Here is a 19,563-nt window from a genome sequence, read left to right as displayed (position 1 = left end):
CTTGATCATGTCCTTTGATGCACAAATGTTTACAGTTATAATGAAGTCCAATTTAACTAATTTTTCTTTTGTTGCTTGTGTTTTTGGTGTCATATCTAATGAGACATTTTCAAATCCAAGGTCATAAAGATTTACCTCTATGTTTTCTTCAAAGAGTTTTATAGCTTTAGCTCTTACATTGAATTTTTTAATACATTTTGAAATTACTTTTGTTATTTCAAACAAATAATGGTGTGATGTTGGGATTCAACCTCATTCTTTTGCATATGGATATCCAGTTGTCCAGCCACCATTTGTTGAAGAGATTATTTTTATTCCATTGAATGGATTTGGTACCCTTACCAAAAATCAGTAGATCATAGATAAATGGGTTATTTCTGCAGTCTCAATTCCATTACTCTATATTTTCATCCTGATGCCAGTAGCACATTCTTTTGATTACTGTAGCTTTGTTGAAAACTTTGATATAAGGAAATGTGAACTTTCCATCTATGATATTTAAGAAATGTGAGGCTCCCAACTTTGTTGTTTTTGTTGTTTTTGCTGCTTTTTGTTTTTGTTTTATAAGATTGCTTTTTATATTTGGGGTCCCTTGCAACTTCATTTGAATTTTAGGATAAGCTTTTCTATATCTAGGAAAAAGGCATTGGAATGTTGACAAAGGTTGGATAGAAGCTACAGATCACATTGGACAGTGCTGCCTTTTTAACAATATCATGTCTTCCAATCCCAGAACATGGGGTGTCTTCCCACTTATTAGGTCTCTTCAATTGCATTTGGTAATGTGTTTAACTTTTCAGTGTAAAAGTCTTGTAATTCTTTGGTAAAATTTATTCCTAAGAATTTTTTTCTCTTTGAAGCTATTGCAAATGGAATTGTTTTCTTAATTTAATTTTTGGATTGTTCATTTCCATATATAGAAATACAATTGACTTTTGCATGTTGCTCTTGTATTATGCAAATTGATTAAATTGGATTATCTCTAATAGTTACTTTGTGGGGGTGAATTATTTAGAATTTTTGATCTATTACATTGTATCATCTGTGGATAAAGATAATTATACTTTTCTTTTCTAACATGGATGTCTTTTGTTTATTTTTTCTTTCCTAACTGCTCTGGCTATCACTTCCTATACAATGTTGAATAGAAATAGCAAAAGTAGCCAACCTTCTCTTCTTCCTGATATTAGGTGTAAATTTTTCAGTCTTCACCATACAGTATAGTGTCTCTATAGCTTTTTCATACATACCCTTTGTCATGTTTAGGAAGATACCTTCCATTCCTATTGTTCTTAGTTTTTTCATCATGAAAGGATGTTGGATTTTGTCAAATGTTTTTCTGCATCAATTGAGAAGATCAAGTGGGGCTTTTTGCTTCTTTTTATTAATGTGGTATGTTATATTGATTGACTTTTGTATGTTGAGCCACCACTGAATTCCTGGTATAAATCCAATTTAGTCATGGTATATAATCCTTTTATTATGCCACTGGATTCAGGTTGCTAGTATTTTGTTGAGAATTTTTTCATCTATATTCATAAGGGATATTGGTCAACAGTTTTCTTTTCTTGTGATGTTTTTATCTGGCTAGGGTATAAGGGTAATCTTGGATACATAGGATGAGTTAATTAGTATTTCCCTTCTCTTCTATTTTTTTTTTTTTTTTTTTTTTTGGAAGAGTTTAAAATTGCTGTTAATTTTTTTTTTTTAATGTTTGGTAGAATTCCCAGTGGAAACATCTTGCCCCAAGCTTTTCTTTCTTGGGAGGTTTTTGGTTGCTGATTGACTCTCTTTACTTGCCATAGGTCTGTTCAGATTTCCTATTTTTTGTTGAGTCAGTTTAGGTATTTTATGTTTTCTAGAAATTTGCCCATTTCATATAGGCTATCTAATTTGTTGTACTGTTGTTCATAGTATTCTCTTAAATCCTTTTTAGTTATGTATATGTCTATAGTAATGTCCACTTTTTCATTTCAGATTTTACTCATTTGCGTCTTGTCTTTTTCTTGATCAGTAAAAGTTTGTCAATTTTGTCAACTTTTTCCAAGAAGCAACTTTTTTGTTACACTGATACTTGCTATTCTTTTCCTCTTCTCTATTTCACTTATCTCTGCTCTTCTCATTATTATTTCCCTAATTCTTCTAGCTTTTGGTTTATCTTGCTATCCTTTTTCTAATTCCTTAAGGTGTAAATTTGAGATCTTTCTACTCCTAAATGTTGATGTTTACAGCTATGAATTTTACTCTGAGTAATGCTTTCATTGCATCCCCTGAGTTATGGTATGTTGTCTTAAACCTTTTCATTTGTCTTAAAGTATTTTCTAATTTCATTTATAATTTATTATTGGATCCTTTGGATGTTTAAGAATATGTTGTTTAATTTCCATGTACCTGTGAATTGTATAGTTTTCTTTCTTTTCCAATTTTCCTTCTGTTTCTTTTTAGTTTAATTCCGTTGGGTCACAGTAGATTATTTATATGATTTCAATCTATTTAATTTCATTGAGATTTATTTTGTGGTCTGGTATATAATGAAGATGTTCCATTTACACATGAGTACAATGTGTATTCTGATGTTGGGTGCAATGTTCTATATTAGTCAATTAGGTCTATTTGTTTAAATTGTTTAGTCCTCTGTTTCCATTTTGACCTCCTTTTCAGTTTATTTCCATTACGGAAAGTAGAAAAATGACATATCCAAGTATCACTGTAAACTCTCTGTTTCTCTCTTCAATTATGGAGGGCTTTTCCTTTCCATATTTTAAGGGTATGTAGTTAGGTACATACATGTCAGTAATTGCTATATCTTCTTGAAGGGGTGATCCTTTTTTCAACCTAGACTACCTTTCTTTTTCTTTTATAACAGTTATAATTTCAAAGTTTGTCTGAAATTAGTATAGCCACCCTAGATATCTTATGGTTACTATTTGCAGAGAATATCTTTTTCCATCCTTTCACTTTCAAACTAGTTGTGTGTAAGGATTAAAGTGATTAAAGGATTATCCTTTCTGCCACTCTTAAGCTTTTTTTTTTATTATTAAATTCAGTTTTATTGAAATACGTTCACATACCATACAATCTTCCATGGTATACAATCCACTGTCCACAGTATGATAACATAGTTATGCGTTCATCACCACAATCTATCTCTGAACATTTTCCTTACATCAGAAAGAACCAGAACAAGAATAAAAAATAAAAGTGAAAAAAGAACACCCAAATCATCCCCCATCCCACCCCATTTGTCCTTTAGTTTTTATCCTCATTTTTCTACTCATCCATACACTAGATAAAGGGGGTGTGATCCACAAGGTCTTCACAATCACACTGTCACCCCTTGCAATCTACATTATTATATAATTGTCTTCAGGAGTCCAGACTGCTGGGTTGGAGTTTGGTAGTTTCAGGTATTTACTTCTAGCTATTCCAATACATTAAAACCTAAGAGGTGTTATCTATACAGTGCATAAGAATGTCCACCAGAGTGACCTCTCGACTCCATTTGAAATCTCTCAGCCACTGAAACTATTTCATCTCATTTTGCATCCCCCTTTTGGTCAAGAAGATACTCTCAGTCCCACGATGCCGGGTCCACATTCATCCCCAGGAGTCATATTCTGCATTGCCAGGGAGATTTACAACCGTGGGAGTCGGGTCCCACATAGGGGGGAGAGCAGCGCCACTCTTGAGCTTTTAATTGTAGAAGTTTCTTTTTTTTATTTAAAGCAATTATCGATAAGGACTTCTTCCATTTTGCCATTTGTTTTCTACATTTTTTTGTTCTATTATTGTAGTACTGCCTTATTCTATGATTAATTGATGTTATTAGTGATTTTTTTATTCCTATCTCATTTATTTTTTGTATATATTTTAGTTTTTTAATACCCTGGCTTATATATTTACCTAAGAAGCTACCTTTACAATAGTTCTTTATTTATTCATATGGTTTCCAGTTACAAACAATTTCCTTTCATTTCAGCCTGAAGAACTCCTTTTAGCATTCTTGTAGGCTAGGTCTACTAATGATGAATTAAGTCCGTTTTTACTAATCCGGGAATGTCTTAATTTCTCCTTTATTTTTTATGCAATTTTATTGAGATAAAATCACATAACACAATCATTCAAAATGATGTATAATCAGTTGTTCACAGTATCATCATATAGTTATGCATTCATCACCACAATCAAATTTTGAACATTTTCATTACTCCAAAAAAATAAAATTAAAATAAAAATAAAAAAGAACATCCAAAACATCCCATTCCCCTCCTCTCCCCCACTGTTCATTTACTTTTTTTAATACAGTTTAACTGAGTTATATTCACACAACCTCCACAGCATACAATCAAGTATTCACGGTACCATTATACAGTTGTGTGTTCATCACCAGAATCAATTTTTGAAATTTTTCCTTACTCAAAATAAAAAAGCAAAAAAAAAAGAACACCCAAAACTCTCCATCCCCTCCATCCCACCCTATTCTTCATCTAATTTTGTCCCCATTTTCCCATCTCCTTTATTTTTAAGGATACTTTTGCTAGATACATAATTAGTGGGTGATTTTTTTTTCACCACTTTAAATATGCCATTCCACTGTCTTCTGGCTTCCAGAGTTTTTGAAAAGAAATTATTTGTTAATCTTATTGAGGATTCCTTATGCATGTTGAGTTGCTTCTTTCTTGCTGCTTTCAAGATTCTCTCTTTGTCTTTTTCTTTCAACAATTCGACTATAATATGTCTTGGTGTAGCTCTTTTTGAGTTTGTCTTGCTTGGAGTTTGCTGTATTTCTTAGATAGGTAGATTCATGTCTTTCATTGAATTTGAGAAGCTTTAACCTTTATTTCTTGAAATATTCTTTCTGTCTCTTTCTCTCTCTCCTCTTCCTCTAGTACTCCAATTATGGATATATTGGTACTATTGATGTTGTTCTGTGGCTCTCTTAGACTCTGCTCATTTTTTCTTGTTCCTATTTCTTTCCATTCCTCAGATAAATTAATCTCAATTGACATATCTTCAAGTTACCGATTCTATCTTACTCCTGCTCAAGTGTGATGTTGAACTCCTCTAGTGAAATTTTCTTTTCAGCCATTGTATTTTGAGTGCTATAATTACTTTATTTGCTTCTTTTAAAAATAATTTATACCTCTTATTGATTTTCTCTATTTTTGATACATCATTATCCTGTGTTTTTTATTTATTTTTCTATGGCTTCCTTTAGATCTCCGAATAAATTTCAGACAGCTGATTTAAAGTCTTTGCTAGTAGGTTCAATGTCTGGGTTTCCTCAGAGAGCTTTTGTTAAATTCTTTTGTTCATGTGAATGGGCCATAATTCCTTCTTTCTTTGCATGCATCATAATTTTTTTGTTGAAAACTAGATAGGCTGAATATTATAATGTGACACTTATGAATATCAGATTTCCTGCCCTGGGAACTCTGGAGTTTGTTGTTGCTGCCTGCTGTGCTTTGTTGTTGATTGTATAGTGGCTTTTCTAAACTGTTTTTGTAAAGTCTGCATTCTTTGCTGTGTGTGATCACTGAAATTTGTGATACATTAGCCTACTGATCAGCCTGTGTTTTTCCAGAGATCCTCTAAACACCTAAATCCAAAAAAAGAACATGTATTGGCTGCTGTCTTCAGAGCCACCAAAAATTCAGTGGGTGGGGGAGGACAACTGGGCAATTTTAAATGCCACAGAACTCTCTTACTAAAATGGAGCAACTCTTTCTTCAATAATTTTTCCCCAGCTTGTAAGTTTTTCCTAGTTTCCACTGTTCTGCAAAAGTTGATTCTGCCAACTTCTTTCTTGTTTTTGTGGAGGGTAAGAACCCTCGAAATCCCTACTCTGCCATTTTGGGCGATTTTCTAATTCTTATATTTAAAAACTACATTTTAATATCTGAGGTGAAAAATTCTGCTTTCAAGCTCCTGTTCTTTTTGAAGGAAAACGGTTGTGAAGCAGAGTAATTATCAATAATTTCAACATGAAAAAATAAAAAATAAAAGCATGAAATGTTCTTACCATTCTTCATATGCAGTTTCCAACTGTCAAAATAAAAGATTGCAGTAAAAATCAATTTTTATTTATCATTAAAAGTAGGTAAACTTAACTTTCACTCCAACTCCCTAATAAAATCATCTGTACTCCACATATCATACTTTACGTCTGTCAAATTAAACTCTGTTGTTTCCCAAACAGGTAAATATTTTCCTACTTATTCCTCTCCCTTTATAATTATGTCCACCTAATTGTTCTCCTCCTTAATCTATGTGTTTCTAAATCTCATCCCTTCTTATTAATGGCCAGTTCAGTAACCATTACAACCCAAACGAATTTTCACAGAATTGGAAGTACATGACATCCCACTGAATTTTAATATATTACCATAGAGTGATAAAAACAAAATTAAACAAATATTTAATTTTCTCTAGTGTTAACCCCCTTATGGACTACGAAATACTTGGTTCTACAGATACATTCTCATGGCCCCCTGGGCTGTAAGATGTGGCACAATTATCAAAAAACACAAGGTTTATACAATCAAAATACCATGGATTTCAAAGATGAGCCCCAATTCAAGATGTTATATTAAGCATATACAATTACATTCCTTTTATTCCAAATGCTACTAAAACTAAAATATGTGGAAAAATATGTGCATATGTGTATATACTTGTCACACACACAGCAAAATCATTGGAACACATATTTTAGAAGGATTCTCAGAAACAGAAAGTGATCAAATTAGACTGGTTGTGAAAACAGAGCCAAAGGAAAAAATAGTAAAAGTCAGAACAGATAAATTGGAGATTATTAGTATCTTCTCGCTGGCCAGAAATCTTTGGAGTTCCTTGGCTTTTCCATCATATGGCAATGCACATAGACAGCATCTTCTCTTTTCTTTTCCAGGTTCTGTTGACTTCCATCTTCTGGCTGCTCCCTGAGACTTTTCCTTCTCTGTCCAATTTCCTTTGATTATAAGGATTCAGCTATATTGGAATAAGCCCACTCTCATTCAGTGTAAGCACACCTTAACTAATGACATCTTCAAAGGTCCTATTTACAAGTGGATTCACACCCACAGGACCAGCAGTTTGGATCTATACATGCCTTTTGTGTAGGGTATGATTCAATCCCCAACAGAAACAATTTCAGGCTAGAGGAATGGGCTCTCTATGGTGCTTATGAGGAATTCCCAATGTGGGGAATAAACAGGTGATAATCATAGTAAATAACTGAAGGCTGCCTGTAGATAAGATGGGCCAGTCTTACTGATTTTCTTCCCCAGAAGACAAAATACATAGCCAAGAAATTGCCTTGTAGTTAGTGCCATAAGAACAGCTCTCTAACTAATTGAGTATCTGCCTAAAAAGATGCTAAAGATGGAAAGTATGGTTATAGAGAGAAACAAAATAGAGCCAGTAACTAACAGAATTTCAAAATGGGCCTAAACAAGTGGGTGAGGGAAATGAAAGGCGGATTCATCTAGCAGTGAAATATTCTAAGGTGCTACAAATTAAAATGTGAGTTTATTTAGGCAAAAATAGCAGCCCTCAAATGTCTTGCCTGAACATTACTTTGTACTAACAAAGAGCCCCAGTAATACTTTCTTTTTACTGGATAAAAATCTTTAGTGTAAGTAGACTCTGAAAGCTGCCAAATTACACACACACACACACACACACACACACACACACACACACATGTACACACACAAAGGCAAACAAAAGAAAAAAGTATGCTAGTGACCATCATCAGTCTGGTGCTTCATTTATAAACACAAAGGACAATGAAGACTATACAAATATTTGAAGAAAAAATTAAAGAATGGAAAACAAGAAAATTTACTTCAAATATAACAGATATAGTGGAAGGAATCAAAATGAATGAAATAATAAAGTCAGGGCATATATCTCTTTTCTCTATAATATAAAAAAATTAGTGAAATAATGTCATAATTTAAATATAAAAAAGGCTAATACAACATGATTTCAATCAAATCATGGAATGTGAGAGAAAAGTGTCCATTTGACCTTGAGTCTTAGAGTAATCTCCTTGCAAAGGATGCAGAAACAATGCCATAGAATCATACTCTTTGATTATATCATTATAAATGCTCTTTATAGGTTTTTAGTATTGAGTCAAACTTCAAACCAAGCAGAAAGGACTTAATTCCAATTTTCAGACTAGAATGTAATTGTTAGAATGTCAGAATGTAAACATCTTGAATGCCCTGTCCAGAGCTGACAGGCAGAAATGAGGAATATTGAAAGAAATAGAAATATAATTATTTTCTCATCTCACAGAAAGGGGAACCAATACTGCTTAATGTACAAGAAGGAGAAAGAGAAGTTTAATTATATTTATTTAAAGTTAAAATGGAAGAGAGAAACATAATTTCTATTATAATTTATTTTAATTTAAGGACTCATTTCTAATGGAGGCTAAACAACTCAAGCTATAACAGCTTTCAGTTGAAATGCAAAAAAAAAGAAACAAGGAAAAAAAGGAAAATGAAATGAACATTCATTTATATAGATAAAATGTATATAATTAAGCAATAATAAATCAAATCTGGTCATATATTTAAAATAAAATACATAAAAAACAAGTTCCAATTCCTGGTGGGAAAACACTTCTATTGCCTGAAATATAAGACTTCCCTATCGTCATAAAAATACCAATGGAAGAACACATAATCAACCCTTAACTCTTCAATATTGGAATAAGAAGGAGCATAATAACATAAGAAGGAACTTGCTCTCATCACTGTTTATTAAATTTTGTTTTGAAATTCCAAGCCAATGTAACAAGACAAAAGAACAAGTGTTAAGCTAATAAAGGAAGATATTATTTGCAGATGAGGTAATATTTTTAATCTAGTCATTTCAAGATAGTCAAATAAAATCTATCAGATATAAATTAAATAAACTGTTTTCATACAAGCAAAACTCAAAAAGCATGATGAGGCAAATGATTGCATATTCACTACCAACCCTTAGCAATAAGCAGGAATATGAGAAATTTTTAAAATGAGAACCAGTACTATATATTGAGTGATTTACACAGAACAGAGATGGAGGTCATGTTCCTAAAGGAGAAGATTTAATATTTAAAGATATCTATTCTCTAAAGGTATCCATAAATTGAAAGCAATGTCAATCAAAAGTCAAATTCATAATTAATAAGCAACTTGTTTCTAAGATTGATCTGGAGAAATGGCCAAGTGAAAGAAGGAAAAATTGGGATACTTGCATTATCAGTCACACAAACATAAAGCAAAAATATAGCAAATAATGTGATAGTGGAGACAGAATACTCCAGTCCATGATTGGAATGGAGCAGCAATAAGGAAAAAACAAAAAATAAGCCTATGTATATATGAAAATTTGGTTTATCATAAATCATTTCAAATCAATGGAAATGGACAATGTTAACAAATGATATTGGGACAATTTGAGTAATTATTTGCCTCATGCCATACACAAAAAACTTCAAATGGTTTATGGAGCTAAGCACAAGATAAAAAATTAGAAATAATAAAACATTTTCATAATTTTGGTATGAGAAAGAGCTTCTTAACAACACAAAAATCCTAGCAGTTATGAGATAACAGATCCAATTACATAAAAATTTCCTTCTGAAAAAATACTATAAATAAAAGACTGGTTAAGCTAAAGGAAAAATTTTGCAATTATTACAAGAAATAAAACAGAGTTACTACGGCTAAGAGATATAAAATGGAGTTAGGAGGCCATTCAGGAAGTTACTTTTATGCACATCACAGCCAGGTATTAGAACTGCCAAAGTATCCAAAGCCACAAGCAACAATGTTTCTCAAAACCCTGAGGACATCTGCACACCATAAACAAACCACAAGATAAACAAATCAGTAAACTGAATGACTTGAAGGACACGTGGAACACTCCCAATATCCACCAGTCACAAACAACTCATGAAATCTTTTTCTTTAAAAAATCTTTGCTTGGAAGCCCCAAGACGGGGCACAATTTGAGCTGCTACCTGAATCTGTGCTCCCTGAATTGCAATTCTAAGACCCCAAATAAATGTCTTTATTGCCTTGCAGCTTAGTTTGTTATTTCTAGGTTGACACTATGTACTTACCTATCTGTATGTATATGCACACACAATTATATTCACACATACACACAGATATATATATTTTTAATATAGTATGTATATACACACACATACATATGCACTATATATGTTACAAAATCAATAATTTAACATTACACTTTTCATCAACTCACCTCTCTTCCCCATTACCTCCTACTCAGTCCTAGGTGGATGTTTCCTCTAAGATAGCATAATAAAATAGATGGAATTTAAAAACTCTGAAAGAGACCAAACTGATCTACATAATAAAAAGCTGATGAATACAATTGTTTGAAATTCTATAGTATAGTGAAAAATTTGTCTTCTTTGTCCCCTGTTAAAGAGAAAGCAACCTCTGAATCTTTGGAATTTCCTGAGACAGGAATGGGTTTTTTTCATCATGGTCTACCCAAGACAACATCTGAGTCACAAGGTGGGGCCAGTTACTCCTGCAGGCTTAGGGTCCAGGCTGGCTATACCAGAAAGACCACCCAGGTGATTAGGATGTTGGGGTTTTGAACAGCCTTATGTCAGCCCACCTCCCTGACCTCTGGGAGGGGAAGGGGGCTGCAGATTGAGTTCAACAACATTGACATTGATTCTATCAATTATGTCTACTTTTGAGGAGACATCATATCATCTCATTTGAGATCCCTGTAGACCTCACCCTATGTATCTCTTCCTTTGGATTCTTATTTGTATCTTTAGACTATAATAAAACTAAAACACTTTCAATGAGTTCTATGAGTCATTCTACTGAAGTATCAAACCTAAGGGCACTGATGATGGGAATCTCTGAATTTGTAGCCAGTTGGTCAAAAATGCAGATGGCCTGGGTCCATGAACTTGTGACTGGTACCTGAAAAGCAGTCTTGGAGAATACTGCCTTAACCTGTGGAAGCTGGCCTAACTCCAGGTAGTTAAGAGTTAGAATTGAATTGACTTAGTTACTGAAGTATTTATAGCTTAAGAAATTGTTGTGGAAGTTGCAGAAGTTTTTGGTGACCCTTACATATTCCAACACATTTTTTTTAATAGTGTGGCAAGCCTATTATTAAAATATTTATATGGAAGAGTAAACTACCAAGTACAGTCAAAAAACTCTGACAAAGGGTAGCCTTTGTCAGATTCTTAAACAAGGGACACAAAACACTTAAAATTAGGGGAAAACGATAAATTTAACTAGATTAAAATTTATATTTTTTCGATAAAAGAATTTTAAAAGTAAAAAGACAAGTTACATTCAGAATATATATTTACAACACATATAACCAACTAAAAATAATAAATTAACTTTATAAGTCAATAAGAAAAAGACGAAGATTTTGCAGAGAACAAAATGAACACTTGAGCATATTCACAGATCCATGAACTAAACTAATAATCAGGAAAATTCTATCCCTTGGTCTTGAACAATGCAGAAACCTACATCAGGCTGTTCTATACCATAGTTCTTAGAGAAGCTATTTAAAGCTGAATTTCATGATTGTCAGGAGGAAACTGGTTAAGAGGCACTTCAATGAATTGTTAAATATTTTTTTAAAAATTCTAATGTCCTTAACAAGTGAGTAAAGCTTAATATTTTATCTTGATCCAACTCTTTATAGTGCAATAAAAATGATGTCTTTTATAAAAATGAAAACAAGTTACCCAAATTTTAAGAAAGAGTTAAATTTGGCAGAGGGAAACAATTTAGGGTAACATACAAAACATTACTATAGCAACATTTTGGCAGAAGAAAGTGATGACACAATAAAGAATGATTCTTTTTGATTGCTCTTTGAGCTGATATGGGTCAGCAGAACTTCAGGTGCCTAGTATTTATATAGTCAGGATATTTAAATGATTAAGTCCTATAAAAGCACAGGACAAAACAGAGGCTCAGAAAAACAGGGAAAACACTGCACACAGCATATGCCTTGGTTAGACCTTCCTGACAGGAAGGCTGAAGCTCAAGAAAATCTCTGTCTTATCATCAGCTGTTACAAAATCAAGAAACAGATATCTTAAGGAACAAATCCAAGAATTAACATTTTAAAATATTAAAATATACAGTGTGCAAAAAAAAAAAAAAAAGAGTACAAGATAAGCAGGAAATGATGGCCTATCCAAAGGATGAGGATAAAAATCAGACAACACTAATGAAGAAGACAAGAATGTGGACATACCAAACAAAGTCTTTAAAAAAAGTGAAAGAACACTAGTAGAATAAAGAAATAAAGCCCTGTGGAATAAACTCTCCAGTAAAACACAGGGATTGGCAGAATCGATACAAAAGCATGACCCATCTATAAGCTGACTACAAGATCTCACCATAAATTCAAACAGGTAAGAAGGTTGAAAGTCAAAAGATAGGAGAAAAAGGTATAAGATTTACAAAGGCTAAATAGCAAAATGACAGATAAACATCATTTATTATTAGTAGTGACTTCAATTGTGAATGGACTAAAATTTCCAGCAAAAAGACAGAAACTGAAAGAAAGGACAAAAAGCATGACTCAACTATATGCCATCTGCAAGGGACTTAAATTCAAAATAGGTTGAGGGTGAAAGGATGGAAAAAATATATACCATGCAATTAGTAACCAACAGAGAGCTGATGGCGATACTAACATCGGAAAATAGTCAAAAACAGTTATGAGGAACTCTATAAAATTGTAGGAAAAAATATATATAGGAGTAGAAGTGTTGGAGAAAACATGGTGAGAGGGATGATGCCTCACCAATATGGACTAATTACAATGTGTAAACTCAGAATTGAATCTTAGAACATAGCCTAACGTGGACACAATAATTGTAATAGTCCCTAGATTGTAAGCTCTTACAGCAGTTAACTCTATCCCTGAATTGTAAGGCTTATCTCTAAACTTTGAGATGCTGATCCCCTAGCGTATAACCTGATTTGTCTCTGGAACAATGCATATCTCTGAGACACCTGAAACTCAGAGCTAGAGCTCGACAGATATGAATGTCAGTATTAGTGCATACAGCCACTGTCAAAAAAAAAAAAAAAAAAAAAGCTGAAAAAGAGCCCAGACTTCAATTAGTGATATGAATGAAGCAGGTCTGGTTAAGACCAGGGCAAGCCAGGCCAAAGGGTAAAGGTTGAAACTGATTGTGTTTTAAAACTTCAACTTTCATATGAGACCAAGGGAATAGATATCTATTTGGTACAGGATCTAAATTTTCTAAACAGTACAACTCTACAGTCGATTTGTTCAAACACCACAATTGCATGGAACTTTAGGAAGTGAGATATGGTAGGTTAGTATAGGCTGGAGTGAAATAGTGACACATCCTAGAGTAATTTGGGCAGATAATAAAAAATATATTTACAGCCTCCCCCTCCCCAGCCCCGAGGATCTGGGGGAAGGTGCGGATGTGTTGGACATCCTCACCTGGACTGGTGTTGATGTTGTCACAAACATTGGGACTGGCGGTTTGATGTGCTGAGCCCTCGAGCATGGGACTTGCCCTTATGAAGCTCGTTACCGCAAAGGAGAGTCTAAACTTGTATGGAATGGTGCCTAAGAGTCTCCCCCTGAGTACCTCTTTGTTGCTCAGATGTGGCCTTCTCTCTCTCTAACTGAGCCATCTCGACAGGTGAACTTGCTGCCCTCCCCCCTACGTGGGACCCAACTCCCAGGGGTGTAAATCTCCCTGGCAACGCAGAGTATGACTCCCGGGGATGAATGTGGACCCGGCATCGTGGGACTGAGAGTATCTTCTTGACCAAAAGGGGGATGCAAAATGAGATGCTGAGAGATTCCAAATGGAGTCGAGAGGTCACTCTGGTGGACATTCTTATGCACTATATAGATAACACCTCTTAGGCTTTAATGTATTGGAATAGCTAGAAGTAAACACCTGAAACTACCAAACTCCAACCCAGCAGTCTGGACTCCTGAAGACAATTATATAATAATGTAGATTACAAGGGGTGACAGTGTGATTGTGAAGACCTTGTGGATCACACCCCCTTTATCTAGTGTATGGATGAGTGGAGGAATGGGGATAAAAACTAAAGGACAAATGGGGTGGGATGGGGGGATGATTTGGGTGTTCTTTTTCACTTTTATTTTTTATTCTTGTTCTGGTTCTTTCTGATGTAAGGAAAATGTTCAGAGACAGATTGTGGTGATGAACGCATAACTATGTTATCATACTGTGGACAGTGGATGTATATCATGGATGATTGTATGGTGTGTGTGAATGTATTTCAATAAAACTGAATTTAATAAAAAAAAAAACAGTTATGAGGGACACAGATGTTTATTAAATACTGATAAAAGGAACAACCAGCTTCAGTCAGCCACGCTCCCAACAGGTTCAGGGTCACCAGGAGAACTGAAGGCACCACACCCCCTTACACTTATACTAAAGGGAGTGCTACAGGCTGATAGGAAAAGACAGGAAGAGGTTTGGAGAAGAGGGTAGAAATGAAGATTATCAGGAATGGTAAAAAGAGAGAGAGGAAAAAATAAGACTTGACATATAAAATCAAAAAGACAAAATGGTAGAAGAAAGTACTGCCCGTACAGTAATAACACTAAATGTTAATGGATTAAATTCCGCAATAAAAAGACACAGACTGGCAGAATGGATTAAAAAAACAGGACCCATCAATATGCTGTCTACAGGAAACTCACTTTAGACACAAGGACAAACACAGGCTGAAAGTGAATGGTTGGAAAAAGATATTTAATGCAAGCAGCAATCAGAAAAAAAACGGGAGTAGCTATATTAATATCAGACAAAGTAGACTTCAAAAGTAAAACAATTAGAAGAGACAAAGAAGGACACTATATATTAATAAAGGGGTCAATTCATCAAGAAAACATAACAATCATAAATATTTATGCACCAAGTCAGAGTGCCCCAAAATTCATGAGGCAAACACTGAGAACACTGAAAGGAGAAGTAGATAACTCCACAATAATAGCTGGAGACTTCAATACACTGCTCTCATCAATGGATAGAACATTTAGACAGAGGATCAATAAGGAAACGGATATGCTGAATTGTATGATAAATGAACTAGACTTGACAGACATTTATAGAACACTACACCCCACAATAGCAGGAGACACATTTTTCTCAAGTGCTCAGTGGAACATTCTGTAGGACAGACCACAAGTTGGGTCACAAAATAATTCTCAACAAACTAAAAAATATTGATATTATATAAAAAAAAAAACTTTCTCAGATCATAATGGAATGAACTTGGAAATAAAAAACATGCAGAAGATCATAAAATTCATAAATATATGGAGACTAAACAACATACTCTTAGAAAAGTGGGGAAAGGAAGAAATTACAAGAGAAATTAGTAAATACCTTGAGGCAAATGACTATGAAAACACAACATATCAAAACTTATGGGATGCAGCAAAGCAGGTGCATCAAAGGATAGGAGAAAAAGAGAAGAGAGAGCAAAAATTGAGGAATTAACTGTCTACCTGGAGGAACTAGAGAAAGAACACCAAACTAACCCCAAGGTAAACAGAAGAAAAGAAATAACAAAGATTAGAGCAGAAATAAATGAAACTGAGAACAGCAAAACAACAGAAAGAATCAACAAAACCAGAAGCTGGCTCTTTGAGAAAATCAACAAAATTGGTGGACCCTTAGCTAGGATAACGAGAGAGAGAGAGAGAGAGAGAGAGAGAGAGAGAGAGGGAGGGAGGGAGGGAGAGAGGGAGAGAACAGATGCTTTATGCAATCAGAAACAGGAAAGGAAACATAACTACTGACAGTAGAAACAAAGGAGATAATGAGAAGACACTATGAGCAACAATATGCTAATAAACTAAACAACTCACAAGAAATGGACAACGTCCTAGAAAAGCATGAACAAACCAATCACAAGTAAAGAGATTGAGTCAGCCATCAAAAAACTTCCCCAAAAGAAAAGCCCAGGACCAGATGGCTGCATATGTGAATTCTACCAAGCATTCAAGAAAGTATTAGTACCAATTGTGCTCAAACTCTTCAAAAAAAATTGAGGAGGTAAAACTACCCAACTCATTCTATGAAGCCAGCATCACCTTAATATTAAAATCAGACAAAGATACTACAAAAAAAGAAAATTAAGAGCAATCTCTTTAATGAATATAGATGCAAAAATCCTTAACAAAATACCCACAAATCAAATCCAGCAGCATATTAAAAGAATTATACACCGTGACCAGGTGGGTTTATTCCAGGTATGCAAGCCTGGTTCACACAAGAAAATCAATTAATGTAATACACCACATCAATAAATCAAAGCATAAGAACCATATGATCATCTCAATCAATGCAGAAAAGGCATTTGACAAATTCAACATCCTTTTCTGATGAAAACACTTCAAAGAATAGGAATAGAAGGGAAGTTTCTCAATATGATAAAGGCAATATAAGAAAAACCCACAGCTAACACCATACTCAATGGAGAGAGACTGAAAGCTTTCCCTCTAAGATCAGGAACAAGGCAGGGAGGCCACTGTCACCACTGTTATTCAACATTGGGCTGGAAATTCTAGCTAGAGCAATTAGGTAAGACAAAGAAATAAAAGGCATCCAAATTGGAGAGGAAGAAGTAAAACTTTCACTGTTTGCAGATGACATGATTCTGTACATAGAAAATCCAGAAAAATCTATAGCAAAGCTATTAGAGCTAATTAATGAATACAGCAAAGTGGCAGGCTACAAGATCAACGGGCAAAAATCTGCAGTGTTCTCATACACAACAATGTGCAACAAGGAAAGAAATTAAAAAAAAAAAAATCTCCCATTTACAATAGCAACCAAAAGAATCAAGTATTTAGGAATAAACTTAATGAAGGCTACAAAATACCTATACAAAGAAAACTATAAGAAACTGCTAAAAGAAATCAAACAGGACCTAAAAAAAATGGAAGAACATATCGTGTTCATGGATTGGAAGACTAAATATAATTAAGATGTCAACTCTACCTAAACTGATTTATAGATTCAATGCAATACCAATTAAAATCCCAACAAATTACTTTGCAGAAATAGAAAAACCAATAACCAAATTTATTTGGAAGGGCAAGGGGCCATGAATAGCCAAAAATATCTTAAGACAGATGAATGAAGTGGGAGATCTCACACTACTACCTGACTTTGAAGCATATTACAAAGCTATAGTGCTCAAAACAGCATGGTACTGACATAAGGACAGAGATGCCAACCAATGGAATCGAATTGTATATTCAGAAATAGATCCTCGCATCTACAGACAACTGATCTTTGATAAGGCAGTCAAGCAAAAGCAACTGGGACAGAGCAGCCTCTTCAATAAATGGTGTTTGGAGAACTGGATATCCATTTCCAAAAGAATGAAAGAGGACCCTTATCTTATCTCACACCTAATACAAAAATTAACTCGAAATGTATCAAAGACCTAAACATAAGCACTAAGACCATAAGACTCTTAGAAGAAAATGTAGGGCAATATTGTAAAGATCTTGTGATAGGAGGTGGTTTCCCAGACCTTACACCCAAAGTGTGAGCAATCAAAGAACAAATAGACAAATGGGATCTCCTCAAAATCAAACAATCTTGTACATGAAAGGACTCTGATAGAAAAGTAAAAAGGCAGCCTACACAATGGGAGACAATATTTGGAAACCACATATCAGATAAGGGTTTAATATCCCAAATATGTAAAGCAATCCTACAATTCAACAACAGAAAGACAAACAACCCAATTTAAAAATGGGCAAAAGACATGGACAAACACTTTTTTGAAGAGGAAATACAAATGGCTCAAAAACATATATAAAATGCTCAACTTCACTGGCTATTAGGGAAATGCAAATCAAAACTACAATGAGATATCATCCGACACCCACCAGAATGGCCATTATCCAAAAAAACAAAAAATTACAAGTGCTGGAGAGGAAGTGGAGAAAGAGGCACACTTATTCATTGCTGGTGGGAATGGAGAATGGTGCAACCACTCTGGAAGACAGTGTGGAGGTTCCTCAGGAAGCTAAGTATAGATCTGCCATATGCCCCAGCTATTCCATTGCTAGGTACATACTCAAAGGAACTGAAAGTTAATACAAACGGACATCTGTAAACCGATGTTTACTGAGGCATTATTCACGACTGCCAAGAGATGGAAGCAGCCCAAATGTCCATCAATGGATGAGTATATAAACAAACTGTGGTATATACATATGATGGAACATTATGCAGGTGTAAGACAGAAGAAAAACATGGAACATATAATAATGTGGATGAATCTTGAGGACATTATGTTGAGTGAAATTAGCCTGAAACAAAAGGACAAATACTGTATGGTCTCACTAATATGAAGTAACATTACTGAGCAAACTTTGAGAGTTAAAAGCTGATAACACAGGCTACCAGGAGATAGAAAGAGGGTAGAGATCAGGCATTTGATGCTGAAGGACTAGGGAGTGTTCAGGAGGATTGATTATATAGATCTAGAAATAGATAGCATAACACTGTGTGATGGTAGCACAATATTTTAAGCACACTAAACAAAAGAAGTCCGTGAGTCAAGATGAAAGAGGTGGGATAGGAGGATGTATGACACCAGAGGTAAAGACAGATGATAAAGATGGGACTGTACAACTTGGCAAAAACTGGAGTGGCCAATGACTGTAACTAAATGTACAAATATAAAAATGTTCTCACAGGTGGGAGAACAAATGAAGGTCAACCATGCAGAGTGTTGAAAAAGGGACAGTATATTGTATTTTTTGACAGTTTATTTTTCTTTTTATCATTGTTTGTATTATTTGCCAAGAAAAAAGTTTTTCATAATAATCAGTATGTTCAAGTGCTGACTAGGATGATAAATGTACAACTATGTGATGATACCATGAACAACTGCTTGTACACTGTGGATAACTGTATGGTGTGTGAATAGATTTCTATAAAATTGTAGGAAAAAATATAAATAGGGTTAAAAGTGCTGGAGAAAACATGGAGAGAGGACGGTAACTATTTACTGTTGATGAGGCAGAATGGTGTAGCCTTTCTGGAGGTCACTGTGGTGGTTCCACAAGAAGCTAAGTATGTGGGGGCCATAAGGTCCTGCCACCTCAATATGGGGTATGTACTTGGAAGATCTGAGAGCAGAGACATGAATGGACATTTGCATGTCGGTGTTTATGAAGGCAGTATTCATGATTTGCAGCAGGTGGAGGTGGCCTAAGGGTACATCAAGAGGAACAGAATGGTGAACTGTGGTGTACGCATACAATGAAAGACTGAGTTACTACGAAAAAGGGTGAAGTTGTAACACATGTAAGGTGAATGGATCCTGTAGACAGCATTTTGAATGAAGTACACCAGAAACAAAGGTAAACACTATAATCCCTCACCAACATGGACAAACTACCATGTGTAAACTCACAATTGAATCTTAGAGCACAGCCTAACAGGGAAATGATTATTGTAAT

At 34.5% G+C, this 19,563-nt stretch overlaps 1 protein-coding gene across 3 annotated transcripts in view; it reads right to left on the bottom strand.

Moving 5' to 3' along the window:
• The window catches only part of CCDC178 (coiled-coil domain containing 178), a 513,958-nt gene that overhangs the window by 434,450 nt on the left and 59,945 nt on the right, over positions 1–19,563 (bottom strand). For all 3 annotated transcript variants that reach the window (XM_037806200.1, XM_037806202.1, XM_037806201.1), the window contains exon 5: positions 6,023–6,045. In XM_037806200.1, coding sequence (XP_037662128.1) covers positions 6,023–6,045 — 23 coding nt within the window. The remainder of the gene's footprint in view (positions 1–6,022; positions 6,046–19,563) is intronic.

This window comes from Choloepus didactylus, chromosome 16 (genome assembly GCF_015220235.1).
Source record: "Choloepus didactylus isolate mChoDid1 chromosome 16, mChoDid1.pri, whole genome shotgun sequence".
Taxonomy (NCBI): domain Eukaryota; kingdom Metazoa; phylum Chordata; class Mammalia; order Pilosa; family Megalonychidae; genus Choloepus; species Choloepus didactylus.
Note: the sequence above shows the minus strand (reverse complement) of the source record. Positions and strands in the feature narration are given on the sequence as shown.